Source organism: Drosophila mauritiana, chromosome X (genome assembly GCF_004382145.1).
Source record: "Drosophila mauritiana strain mau12 chromosome X, ASM438214v1, whole genome shotgun sequence".
NCBI lineage: Eukaryota > Metazoa > Arthropoda > Insecta > Diptera > Drosophilidae > Drosophila > Drosophila mauritiana.
Genome location: NC_046672.1, coordinates 18,721,128 through 18,734,867, shown reverse-complemented (window position 1 = coordinate 18,734,867; position 13,740 = coordinate 18,721,128). Strand labels below are relative to the sequence as shown.

Below are 13,740 nucleotides of genomic sequence, written 5' to 3'. Positions count from 1 at the left end.
ACCTGTTTAGGGCTTAGAGGAATTCCATTTCGGGACCACTTAAGTGGCACCCGCTGATCCCGACCTAGCCGTGAACCCCGTAAACCCCGTGAACCCCGTGAACCCGAGCGGAGACATTAATTTTATTGTTTTGACTGTGCGCACGATCGAAATCTTTGTGGTGGCCTCGTTGGATTCTGGATTCTTCTAGGTTCTGTGGTTCTCCTGTGTTTTGGGTCAGTTCGCCTCAGTTATTGATAGTTCCAAATTAGGGTCAACTATGCGGTTAGCAGCAGCCCCAGTTCCAGGTAGCCAATATCATCTGTTTTAATTACGCGCCGAGGTGAGCCTGGTGAGTCCAGAGCCTCGATAAGAAGATGCCTCTGCAGGTGTTTCCAGGCAGTTAGCAGGCGCAGCTAATGTCCGAGACCCCACAACACCATCAACTCGGATGGGACTGGGATTGGGATTGGGAAAGGGTGGGAACTGGGGAAATCGAATTCAATTTCCTTCACACTTCACCAAGGGCTCTATGTGATTTAAGAACTGGAGCAGTTTTCCGCTTTCGAAATCTACAAAAAACTATCATTAAGATTTGAGGCAAGATTCTTCAATGTATATTCCATTCCTTTAATCCATATATGTTTGTGTACTTAAAACTTCCCAATGACTTTGTTCTTGTTTTGGTTTTTTATTATTAATCACTCCTTAAGTTTACTTTTAGTTTTAGTTACTTGTTCTGCTCATTTGATTTGGTTTAGTTATTTGTTTCGTCTGCTCTTAAACATGGTACATGTTCTAGAAAATATGAATTTGGTTTTATTACATTGTCCACACTTGGTGTATATAGTATATATATATGTGGTATAGGTGTATATAACGCATGCTTGTATATCCGTTACACAGTTATATATCAGTATATATGCATCTGGTTACGTTTGTGTCCGCAAACATTGTTCATGATCTAGTTTCAGCTCTTCTTACACATGTAGGACTTGGGCTCGCTATAGGGTTGGGTATTGGTGTATATTGGTGTATGGGATGAAACAGAACGTTAACACAGATACGGATGAGAGCCTTAGAAAAAATTCGCATAGATGTGGGTCCGGAATACATGTATATAAATCTGTACGTCTAGGTATAGGCAAGGTATATAGGTTGATCGCCTCATATTGCTTCGATCGTGGCTCTACCAATCTAGGTCTCTAAGTGTTCGAGTGAGAGTGGAGATAACTTGATTCCCTTCTGGCTGGTTGTGTATATCTATATACTCGTATTAGTCCTACAATATGGGTATGCCGCGATTATACAGTTTTGGGGATGAACAGTTTATATATATCAGAAGACCAAGTTACCATTATAAGTCGTTAGCTTTGTAGGCTTCCATTTTTGTTTAGAACAACGATTATTCATTTTTCATTTTTCGATTTTCATTTCATAATTATAATCTTTTTTCTTTATCATTTTTCATTTGGTTAGTTGCCGGATCCCCTCCAAGATCCCTGCCATTGCCCCCCGTTTACTCTCTCCCTGGATCTTTGGTTGTCTCTCAGGCTCCCCGTCAAGTCCCACAAAACTATCCCTACTAGTAGGGATACAGGTTCTTGCGCTTGAGCTCCATGTCCAAGTCGGCCAGTTGCTGCAGGAATCCGTCATTCGGCCGGATATCGCGCCTCATCCGCACCGTGCGTATCGCGTCCACCGCCGACATCTTCCGGCAGATCATCAGGTAGGCCAGCACACAGGTGGCCGATCGCGACATGCCCACCAGGCAGTGGACCAGGATCTTGCCTGCGGTAGGAGAAGCGGGATTAGTGGGGAGTCTTATAGGTGATATCAATCTGGTGAAGGATACATAGTAAGCTTGCATTAACTGGATACAGTGGATATAGCTATGTTTGGCTTTCTTTCGATTTGATTTTTTCTGATTTATAGAACGAACAAGTATTTAGATACTACTAAGAGGGAAGATCTGGATCACCTTGCTGCATATTGAGGTCACCAAATGTAACTTAACCGAGTCACAACCTCCCCCTCCAGTTAGCATAGTTATAAGTTAAATCTTTAAAGGAGTAACATTGTTTAAAAACATTAATATCCTTTGTCCAACAATCGTTCTATGGATCTCAAACATTTCGAGATCGTAGTGACACTCAACTGGAGACGCTCTGGGTCACAACAAGTGCCATCGGCTCCATTAAGATTTAAGATTGAATATAATACTCCACTGATAACATCCATTTGCTCTGCTTACCCTGGACCCATTACCCCAGCACTTACCGCCGCTGCTGATGGCGCTGTCGATGAACTTGGAGGCCACGTAGAAGTAGCGCGAGATGTCTGTCGTTGGGGCATCGACCATGGGGAAGCCCATGTACCTAAAAACACAATCCTTATGGCTGCGTCTATTGCACAAACAAACAAACACACACGCAGCACACACAACAAACAGCAACAACAAAGTTGAGCCAAAATCGAGGTGATAATGGATAATGGTGATGGTGATGTTTTTGGTGCAATACAATGATTATGAAGTGTGGCACAAATATGGTTTTGACGAGGGTGGAGAAAAGATAAAAAAAGAGAAAGAAAAACAGGAATAGTTTTTGAAAGAAATTTTGAAATGTGCGGGTGTGCAGAATCGAATCGAAATCAAAACTGTGTGCGATTCAAAACAAAATATGAACAAATTTTGAGCGAAAGTTGGCGCAAATTGGCATTCCTTTCGATTGTTCATGTTGTTGCCTCTTGTCGGTTCAGCAGCAAGTGGGCGATCGAAGATCGCACTCCAGATCGTCGGACTAACCTGATGCTGGGCATATCCCGGTAGTAGCTGTGTCCAGTGTCCACCTGACCATACCGACATCCCTCGGCCGCGTTCAGCACGTGGGTGATGCCCATCAATCTCAGATACGTTTTGTTCTTGGCCGCCGCACTGTGGAATCAAGGGATAAGGTCGTTAGGGGATTGGCATCCAACTGGCTAGACCACTTACGCATCACCAATGTAGATGCCCGGGTAGACCTCATCACAGTCAACGTCGTGGATGGCGCACTCGGCGCGTCTTAGTCCTGGAAGAGTCCGGCTAGGAGCCATCGAGTAGTGCAGGACTCGCTGCAGCTGGCGGCCTGTGGTCTGTTCGGAGGTCTCCAGGCGGCTGGGCGACTGCAAGGCGATCGAGAATATATATGGTTAATACATATAATCAATGAACAAAATTCATATTGCACACACATCGAACGAAACACAAGTGGATCAAGTTTTAGTACATGATTAAGCTATTAGTTTCCGCATTTAGCTGAACTCCTCTAAGATCCATAGATTGCTATAAAATATTTAGATAATCACAATCCTAGTATCAGTTAATTTGATAGTAAGACAAGACCTCAAGGAAAAGCAGTAAAGCTTTGGCCTTCAGAATCCATTCAGCAATACTCAAAGGTCCTTCGGTAATTAGATTTCGTGGACATTTTTGGCAGGCTTCTAAGGATTCCCCCCTGCCATTCCACATGACATCATTGTCCTGGCGACAATTGGCAAAAAAAGTGTAAGAAACAAAAAAAAACCGGGAAATAAAATGCCTCGCCTTGCAGATTTATGGCAAAGGCGAAGGTCGCCATTTGGTTACAAAAGATGACAAATCAGACGGATTGAGGGAGGTGGAATCGGAGGATTCCTCAGATACAAATGTACATATACACCCATTTATATGCCGTTTGTCGTCTGACAATTTCAGGGACAGAAAGTGAAAACTTTGTCTTGCCTTTTGCGATGTTTTATATTTTGTTTTCCCTATTCGAGACCATTTTGTTGGCTATCGACTGTCTGAGTTGTCATAATACCATCATCTGGGAATCGGGGGAAGGGTTCAAGGGGCATTGGTGTTCACGTTTCGGAAACTTTTGCTTTTTGTCGCGGCATGCGACCCTGAAATTGAAAATAAGCGAAAAACATTGGCGGGATCGAGAGAGAAAATCATATGGTATGAGTATATATATATATGATATATAAATTTAAAGCATCTGTCGCCAGAGTTCTTTAACATTTTGCCGCTGATCTATTGTGACTGATCTCTATGGCATATAGCTCTCGGCGAATACATCTTTATATTTAAATTTATATTTATACTTATATATATAGTCAGCGATTGAGATTCTTGCCTGCGCAAGGTGTGTGTGGGTTAATTGTTCTAAATCTGTTGATGAAAAGCGCACAATATGTGGACATTATTTATAGCGTTATTCTCGCCGTGGCCCATATATCCGCCAGATACGAGTGTTATGTGCTGCGGCACCAGAAGTAAGCGAAAATTAGTCTTCAACTTGGGTTAGTTGCGGAAATCGAGAAAATCACAAAACAGCAGAGATTAGAGACGCGCAATTACCGAGCAAACTTCTGCATTTCAGACAGCACAATTTGGCTTTCACACTCAAAAAAAAAATTGCATGCAAAGATACTTTTCCGGAGGAGGGGACAAACCTGATAATAGTGGGGACTATATCTATCGCCGATACTGCTGCTGTATCTGTCTGTGAGAAGCTGAAATAGTAAGTTAAATAAATCATAGCGAGAATAAAATAATGACAAAAGTTAGAAAATAACTAAAAAATATAGAGAAATGGCGAAATTATGATGACATTCGATGAAGTCTTTCCAAAGCGTAACACAATACGGAAAGTATCTGCAAAACAACCTAAATATATCCCAAGCATTCTATGCATCAGGTGAAAACGGAAATAGAGGCAGAGCAATAGAGCTTTTCCTCAGGTGAGTGTGAGGCTGCGCCTTGACCTTGTCCCCCTTGCCAAGAAAATTGCGCTCCCACCCACGCGCCCAACGATTTGCATCTAAAAATACTTGATAGAAACAAAATTACTCACCGATGTACGATGAAAAACCCGAACCGAACGGCAGAGAAAATATCTAATGGAGCAAGTGGAACCCAGCAACGAATTTGTTGTCTGTGACTCATCCCACGCCCCCGGCCAAGTAGCCCCACTCCCCCCACTGTATACTATATATATATATATATATATATATCCATTTGTGAGGCCCGCATGACAAGACAATTAGCTGGACACGACAAATCCAAAAAGGGGGGAAAACGGCGAGAAGCGAAATGCCAGATACGAGGGCGCAACAAAATCGAAAAGCGAGTGAAAAACACTGGCATGATTGAATGCCGGAGCGGTGCCCCAACTAATCGCCAGCATACATGCACGGATATAGTCAGATATATAGCACTTCCATTCCCGCTTCGATATTGTACCCCACCCCCCTTGCCAGTCACCCCTCGCCCTGCTGAGCGATTCGTGCGAGTGAATCTCAACCTATTGGCAACTTTGAAAGCGTTCGTATCTTATTTTAGCCGCTTTGAAAAAAACCGTCGACAGCCAAGGGGCCAAAATACCTGAGAGGTGTGTTTGGCGGGTGTGGAAACTACGAGGGGCCACTTGTAACTTTTCCCACTTTCCACTGTTTCACATGGCAAGTGTTTATTGAAATTGGGCACTTCAATGCTCGTACCTCAAAATCGACTTTAAAAGGGATAAACTATTTCCCTTACCCATTAATTTTCTAGAGCACTGCATCATAATCTAAATACAATCTCTCTATGAACTAGTTCTCAATGGAGGAAGCTATGCCACAATCTCGTTTGGTATTGGGATTGGTATTGAGATTGATGTCCTTTGGCACCGCTGGTTGGGTCAAGTCAGCCAGCCAGCCAAAAGCCAGCGATTGACCCACATCCGCTCCACATGTTGCGGCTTGCAGGTGGCAGGTGGCAGGTGGCAACAGTTGGGCAACTGCTTGACCTCTGGGCCTGGCACAGTTCTCGCCTTTGGATCCGATTGCCTTCTGCGACGGCAGGAAGTGCAGCAAACTAAATGGAAAATGCAAGAACAATGCCACTGTGCCACAAAGTGGGGCACGAAGGCAGGATGGGTGTGGTGGAGGGATGAAGGGATGGCGGCTAGACAAAGCAATCAGCTAAATAAACTAAACTAACTAAGAGGAAGGACGTGAGGGGAAATTATGCGGTCAGCCTTTCACTTATTTTTAATAGGATTGCCTTAGGTTTGATTGCTACTTCCAAGGATTCATAATAGTCATTAACTATTTAATTTATATACAAATATTCAAATTCAATATAAATTTGTTGCTTTTCAATAAATTGTTTAACTGTATGCTAATTATTCTCCTACGCATCTGCGGACATTTTCCATGCATATTTATGAAAAGTTTTTTGTAATTTATTCGCGATTTACTTGCTCGGCCTTGAGCGGAGAAATTCCCAGAAATAGAAATACGCGATCGAGATGAAAAACAAATTCAATTTTCAAGTGTGAAAATGCTCGGCAGCGAATGTTGGAAATTAACGCAAACCAAAATCAAGAGCAACAATTAATTTTCGACCAAAACGAAAAACGAAGAAAAAAACAAGGAATTTACATAGCTTTTTTCGTCTGGCCAATGGCATTGATAAATCCGTGCATATATGTAGATATGACACATGTGTATATATATACAAATTTGTCTTGCGCATTCATCTATATACTTGTATCTGCATAATCTGCATAGTTTTTGGCCACTCGACAAATGCAAATCGCATTGACATGCAAGCCAGTGTTCTGCAGTAACTTTTTTTGTTATTGATTAAACAGTCAACGAACCAACATCTCCCCCCCCCCCCCCCCCATCCCCCCCACTCAGAAGGAAGGAAAATGTAAACAAAATACCCCAGATTATTATGAAAAAAAAAAAAAAAACTGAAAGAGACATTCCTCACTCGATTGCCCAACATTGGCAGTCGGGCGAATCAACGAAACGAAGCCAAAACGATTTGCCACATTGCAAAACTAAATTTCAATTAAATGCGCAATTCATTCGCTGCTTAATTGCCTTTTAAGGCGGCCACGTTTATGGCTTGCGAATGATTTACGTATAGTTATAGTATAGTATTAACACATTCCCCGAGTTGCCCATCAAAAAGCTGTCTGCCCATCCAGGAGGCAATCCACAAAATGTATGCATTTGCCATGCAAATGAGATGGGCTTCAGAGGGTTAAGGATCGCCACTAAACGATTAAGTTCATACAATTATTAATAAAAGAATTATACGAAAAGGACAGGATGCTTGAAATTAATTAGCAACAATACCTGTGACTATGAGGAATCAAATATGTATAATCTAATCAAAAAGGGGATTGTATTTAGTTTTGTACTAAACTATCTATATACCAATATATATCTAAACTATATATATAAATACCAAACATACCAAGGAAGTGAGTGAAATAAATATATGCCCATAAAATTGAGCATTTTAAAATTATTAATAAGGAAGTATATTGAATGTATATGATATCACCCTTTATTTGGTGTATCTCCCATTTTCCCCCATATCTATACGAATATCTCTCCCATTTCCGAAGGCCAACCACAGATCGTCGATCGACCTTGAGCTTGGAAAAACGCATTCCCCCGTTTTGGGTGGGTTTCTAGCTAGGTCCAAATGGGGAAACGCTTTCAAGTTGCCGCCATTGACTTCAGCTTCTGCCGCAGCTGGTACAGAGAGAGAAAAACTGGGCAGATATTGCTCGGAAATTAAGTGTAATAACTGTGTGGTACTACACCGATTAACTTTAGTATGAAAAAATATATTTAAATAGTATAAAAATATTGAAATTGCAGCCACAGATCATGGCTCGCATTTGAAGTGTTGTAAAACTGTTACTGATTCGATGACATCTTCGCAACTGATCTGCACCCGACTTTTTCTCAGTGCAGCTCGAAGCGCTTGCCTTTCGCTTTCTGCTCAATCAGGCGCAACAGCTGCGATGCGACACGCCCACAATCGGCACAAAGCGTCTATATATAGTATTTACCTACAATACACACAATATGTGGGCCTAAACACTGCTCTATCGATTGTTCAATTAGCGCTCTCGATGGGCTTGACACTGAGCCAGCAGCACTGGCAGCGGAAAACGGCGATGACATTGACATTTTAGCTAAGCTCTGTGGCTCAGAGTGGCTGCCATGGGTCTATATATACATATATATATATATATCTATATAGACTTTACAGCTCTTCACAATGGCCATTACACGGAAGCCGGGCAATTAATTTCGAGCCACCGTTTATTTGAAATGGAGGAAGAGCGGGCAGGAACTTAACGCGCTTCACTGCCTCTGAATTCATTAAGTTTTCGCATTCGATTTGGGTGCCTCAAGTTCACTGGGTTCTGCTTCTGCTTCTGCTGTTCCTGCCTTTTGGCCCACTTTGTTTTGCGTTTTATAATCAAGTTAATTGGTCCACGCGGCGTATGAGTAATCTGCTTTAGCCAGCCCACAAAGGCCCAAAGCCTATTACCAGCGATCCGCGTTTTTTTGGGTCAATCAAATCCAGTGCAGCGTCACTAATTCGGTTAGTCTAATGCTAATGCCCAGTGGGCAGCTCTTGTGGCTGGAGTTTTTTTTAATTAGAACGTGGGGTCTCCGCTTAATGAAACACTTTAGGTTCGTTCTTGTACCAGTCGGAAGTTGTGCAGTAAGAATCCCTTAAGAAGGAAATATGCATTCATATGTATACAAGTATACTCCAAATGTAGTGTTAAGAAACCATAGGTGTAGTTTTAGTCACAAATGGGCAGCCTTAATTCTGGGAAACCTTTACCCTGCGCACAGAAATTACAAGGACATGGTGACCCGGCGCACCGTGCAGTGGTGACCCAAAAAAGTAGGCGCCAAAAGCGAGTTAATGCCAGGATAATCGCCTGATAAAAGCCACAGACAAAGATGGTTATTTAACGACCCACATGTTGGGAATAGTTTGGTGGGGATTTTCGGGTGGTTGGGTGGTTAAGTGCTTGGTTGGTTGGGTGGTGCGCTGCCACGCCTTGGAAAGGCACTTGAACTTTGCATTTGCATTTGGAGGCCATCAAATGGGCGGTGGGTGGTGGGTGGTGGATGGTGCACACATGTGCCAAGGCCTTTGTCCCACAGAAAATAGAACAAATTCTATTTTCTTGCCCTGATTTTTTGTGTCGTTGTTCTTTGTGGGTTATAGGTGAAGTGGTGGGTGGTTGGGCGGTTAGTGGCTTGCCTGGGGTGGGCAAATTGGGTCAGCGGAGCGAGAGGAAGGAAAACATGGTCAAAGATTGAGGCAAGTCAAGGTCATCATCATCACTCGCCAACGCGACATCGCCATCAGCTGTTTTTGACAGATGCCCGAAGTCAGCGTCGAAAAGTCTGCCACGCGGTACTTGATAAAGCAGCCCGCGCCACGCCCCCATCCACTCATTACACTGAGCAAAAACACTTCATATTAAACTCTTTGTTTTACCGAAGATGTCAAATTTAAAAATATTTCCAAAATAGATAGAAATTTTACGAATTTCGATATCTATATTGTTGGGTCAGTCTAGTTGCCCACTTATCGCCGTGAACGGCAGTCTAGGTAGTGACGAAACGCACCTCAGGCGCTATTATTATTTCCGTATTCTGTCCTGGGATTTCGTGTCTTATTCAAATATTCATCAAATAAGGCATTTTTTTTCTTATGCCTAGATTTTCCCTCAGTGCTCTGTACACTTTATTACTAACCTTATCCGCCCACTTTTCCTGTATTTTTCTTCAACCCTACCTTCCCACCTTCCCCGCTTCCCCGTTGTCCTTTTGCTTACCGCATATCTCCATGACATCTTTGTGGAGTGTGTGTTTTGGGTTTGTTGTGTTGTTTCGGTTGTGTGCGAGTCCTGCCCCTGCTGCTTTCGTCACCGTTGGCTCCTGGATTCGCGGATATCTGGATTTTGTGGATGGGGATAGTTGGCTGGATGGATTGATGGATTGATGGACTGATGGAGGGGGTCGCACGTTTGCGGGGCAGCGCTTTCGTTATCCTCTCGGCGAATTCCTTGATTGATTCGGGTAAATAGTGACAAGTATTAGGATCAAAGTGCAAACAACAAATAAGAGCAAGAAGATTCTGCCAGCCAGCCAGCCACACACACACACACTCGGCCACAAACAAACACTCTCTCACTTAAAAAAAAATGCAATTGTTAACTACCTTGATGTTTTTGCCTTAAAAAATTCGATTTTTGTGGCAGCTCTCGCTTTTGGCTGCTTCTTGTCACTCTGTCACTATTTCTATCTCGAGACTATTTATTTATCTCAATTGTTTGCTGTTTTTTCAGCGTTCTGGCGACGGGCACTTTTTTGCGACTGATTCGCGGTGCCGCTTTGGGGTTGTTTTCTAGGCGCCGAAAGCTCGCCCGCCCCCTAAAAGCAGCCCTGTGACGTAGGCGCCGCCACAAAGCTCGCCGCTCGGCTCTCTTTCGAGCTGAAGCTTTGCACGCTCCGCACGTGGCAATGCGCTCACTACACTCGCCGAAAACAGTACACAATAGCGGAAGAACAAACAAATAATCACAACTCACATTAGAAATAGTTCATCAATACGCTTCCAGAAGATTACAAATAATAGACCAAATTAGTTACACATGTACATTGAATATATGTGATTGGATCTTGAAATACAATAGTTACTATACCCAGCTTATTAAGATTTTGTATATGCATAGATATATATCATCTATGCTAAAGCTTAAGATCGTACCCTATTGTAAGATCTATTTTCCGAAATATAGGCTTAGAGTCTAAGCAATAGATCATAAACTATCATTAAATGACACTCAATAAGTAATCCGTACAACTTATTGTTCCTTGATAGTTATCAATAGGTTTACACCACTAATTTCTGCAAGTGTAATTCGTGTGTGGGTTGCCGACACCCACTTACGCATATGTAAATATTTTCGTAGTTACATTAGCTATTTACGAGTAATTCATTTACATATCCAAGCGATTCAGCCGGAGAGGATTGGCGAGAGAAAGGGACAGAGAAACAGCCCTGACGGGGGCCAAAGCTTTGCGCCAAAAAGTTATCGGCCAAGTGCAGATGCCCTCGGAATACCTGAAAACTGGGGCTCCAATTCAACGGGACATCTTATCGATTTCAACATATCGGTATCAACATTTATCGATCTGATTGATCAAGAGCATTAATCATGGGTTACGTTGTTTATACTCCCATTTTCAACTCTGTACAAGTACTCATCGATCATTTTCGTTTTATTATTGTCAATTATTGAAACGATAAAACTCCTAATTAATCATCAGATCATCAATCATATGTGATTCACAGAAGCAATATACTCTGAGCAAAATGAGTGAAAAGCTTTTTCAATATTATTCGGAAGATGCTCTCTCCCTTTGAGCAAAATGACTGCGAGATTCGAAAATAGAATGGCAAATATATTTAAGTTGAGAGATTAAATAGCTTGGGGGTCTTAGTCTTTCAACAGTCGACCGATGACTGATCACGAATAATTCCAATGATCTTAGCTCAAGTAAGGAAACTCAACCGACTCGAAGGTGCTCTTGACTCGAAGGAGAGTAAAAGGAAAGCGATTGCCAGCGATAAAAGGAGAAAAGGCACTAAGAAAGCCATCAAGACATAAAGTAGACAATCAGTGGTGGGCATTTTTAATTAAAAACTTCATTTTACAAGTGACTTACTCTCGTCGACAACACTCCATGCCAAATGACAATTGATTTGTGCATCCGCTTTTGTCTCTGGATGCCAGCAATCAGCCAGCTCCCGGCATGAATGGAAATTTAAAAGCCATAAATCTTGGGGATTTTATATCATCTGTAACTATGGCAACAACAGCGTTGCAATCAAATTAACCATCAAGAGGCAGGAATCCGTTCCCATGCTGCAGTGCGGTAACATAGCGTTTTTGAGTTGAATTTGTTAAATTAAATGGCAAATCAACAGATGCCTTCGAGAGAGAAGGATAAGCAACTGTAGTCACCATTAACAAGCTAAAAATGCAGGATCGGGGTCACCAAACTAATAAATAATCAACATAATATTAAGTTAACATGTGACCACATTTTGAAGTACATCACTTGAAAATCACCTTTCTCCGATTGGAAAAAATTAGCAAATCGTGGTCACCATGTCAATTAAACTGGCATTTTATTTCCATTGCTAGGGATAGTTAGCATATCGGTATCTATCCCTATCTCTTTCACTGTCCGACTCCTCCTCTCTTTCGCACGCGGCCAATTCCAGCACGCGTCTATGACGAAATGTGCCTGGAAAATGCCTGTTTCTCGGCACTCGGATGCTTCGATTCCGATTCCGATTCCCCTTGCCACCTGTCAGCCGTCAGCGGCGGCTTAACAGCTTAAATTGTGAGCTGCTGGAGTTGGGGGAATGCTCCACATTGTCAGCGGCCTCGACACCTTGGAAATGCGACAAAGGAGGAGCCAGGGACTTTAGTCCAACATAATTTGCTCCAAGTATTTCGGAGTCTGCATGTGTGAGATGTATTTATTTTTAAGGGCACTGCACAGCCAAACGGGAACTTTGGTGAATCATATGGTTGTCAAATAATAATAATATATAATAATATCAAGTGTGATATTTTACAAAAGTTTAATAGTTGCATCAGCTGTTTAATTTAAAAATCAGAAGAGCTAAGACATGTCATACTTTTAAACATATTTTTGAAGTCTATACTCGTACGTTTTCGAGCCATAACCGATCATGGTACCTTAAGATAATAACTCTTGAAGATAAGGCTTTATATCAAATATCTTTTGCTTTGCTGACTAGTGTAATCATCGTGCTCGACTGGCTCGCTGTTGACAATGTCGTTTGTCGCTGATATCTGGACGGCAGGTGCAAACAGACGCATTGCTGGAATTGCCTTTTAATTGTCTCCTCGCCTCGCCACGCGGTTCCTGATGGCCTAAGCTTCTGGAGAATCGGCCGGAATGATGATTCTCTCCAGCGGCAGCAGAATGGGAAGCTGCGGATCAACAGGCTTTGGTTAATCTCCCGGAGCTCTTGGCGAAGGCTTTTCATCTGATTTGTGCCTGTCAGCTTGTGTCAAGGCGATTGAGTGTTGTCGCAGCCCAAGGAAATAAATACGAGCCTAAGTGACGAGTGGTAAGGGCGAAGATTTTCATACACTACTTCAAGAATATAATACAAAGAATATAAATAAAATAAGAAGAGTCTAAAAAAAAGCACGTAGAAATGTGTACAAAAGTATGCTATCATATTTTTAGAGTCCGAAGGACCTGCCAACTAATTCCAAAAAAGGTTCTCCATACATTTACCAAAATAGTAAAGTAAAATTGCACATACATGATAGGCGATGTACTCGTTGGAAGTGTATATTAAAAAACCGAAGAAAACGAGAGGAAAAGTGCAAGTTGTGTAAATGAGAGCGTGACAAGATTTCCCGCTTTTCTTGCTTTCATTTCCCCGTTTTCGCGACGGCCGCTGACAAGTTCGTAGGGCCTTGTTATTTTTAAAGAAAACAACATCGAAGTATTCCATACCGAACTCGAAATGACTCCCGTCTCCGATTCTTCTGCCCGGCGGAAGATTTGCGTTGGCCTATTTATAGATGCCCATCGAGACGTTTGGACCGTTTTCACAGTTGGCTTCATTCACTGCCCTCCAATGCTCCTGCTCCAGGCCAATTGGAAAACAAATCTCCTGGCCTGCACGGCAATAAATTTGTTTGCCTTAAATATTGTATTAAGTTTGGTGTTCAAATCACACCATGTGATTTTTTCGAGTGTGGGAAGTGGCTCATTTCATCCGATTCCATTCTTTATGTGATTTGTTTGGATGCGTCTGGTGCAGACACGAGCATTAACATCCACATT

At 42.3% G+C, this 13,740-nt stretch overlaps 1 protein-coding gene across 4 annotated transcripts; it reads right to left on the bottom strand.

Moving 5' to 3' along the window:
- Positions 1–646: 646 nt before the first annotated feature.
- Positions 647–10,221, bottom strand: LOC117148029 (dual specificity protein phosphatase 3). 4 transcript variants are annotated; one of them, XM_033315200.1, is made up of 7 exons: positions 10,055–10,221; positions 9,669–9,898; positions 4,459–4,518; positions 2,975–3,144; positions 2,786–2,914; positions 2,260–2,384; positions 647–1,770 (listed from the first exon to the last, which is right to left on the bottom strand). In XM_033315200.1, the coding sequence occupies exons 2-7, from the start codon at positions 9,684–9,686 to the stop codon at positions 1,565–1,567; spliced, it is 708 nt and encodes a 235-aa protein (XP_033171091.1). In that variant the 5' UTR covers positions 9,687–9,898; positions 10,055–10,221; the 3' UTR covers positions 647–1,564. The 4 variants fall into 4 exon arrangements, with proteins under 4 accessions (XP_033171091.1, XP_033171092.1, XP_033171093.1 ...); XM_033315201.1 differs by having other exon boundaries at positions 2,260–2,357; positions 10,055–10,219; XM_033315202.1 differs by lacking the exon at positions 4,459–4,518.
- Positions 10,222–13,740: the final 3,519 nt, after the last annotated feature.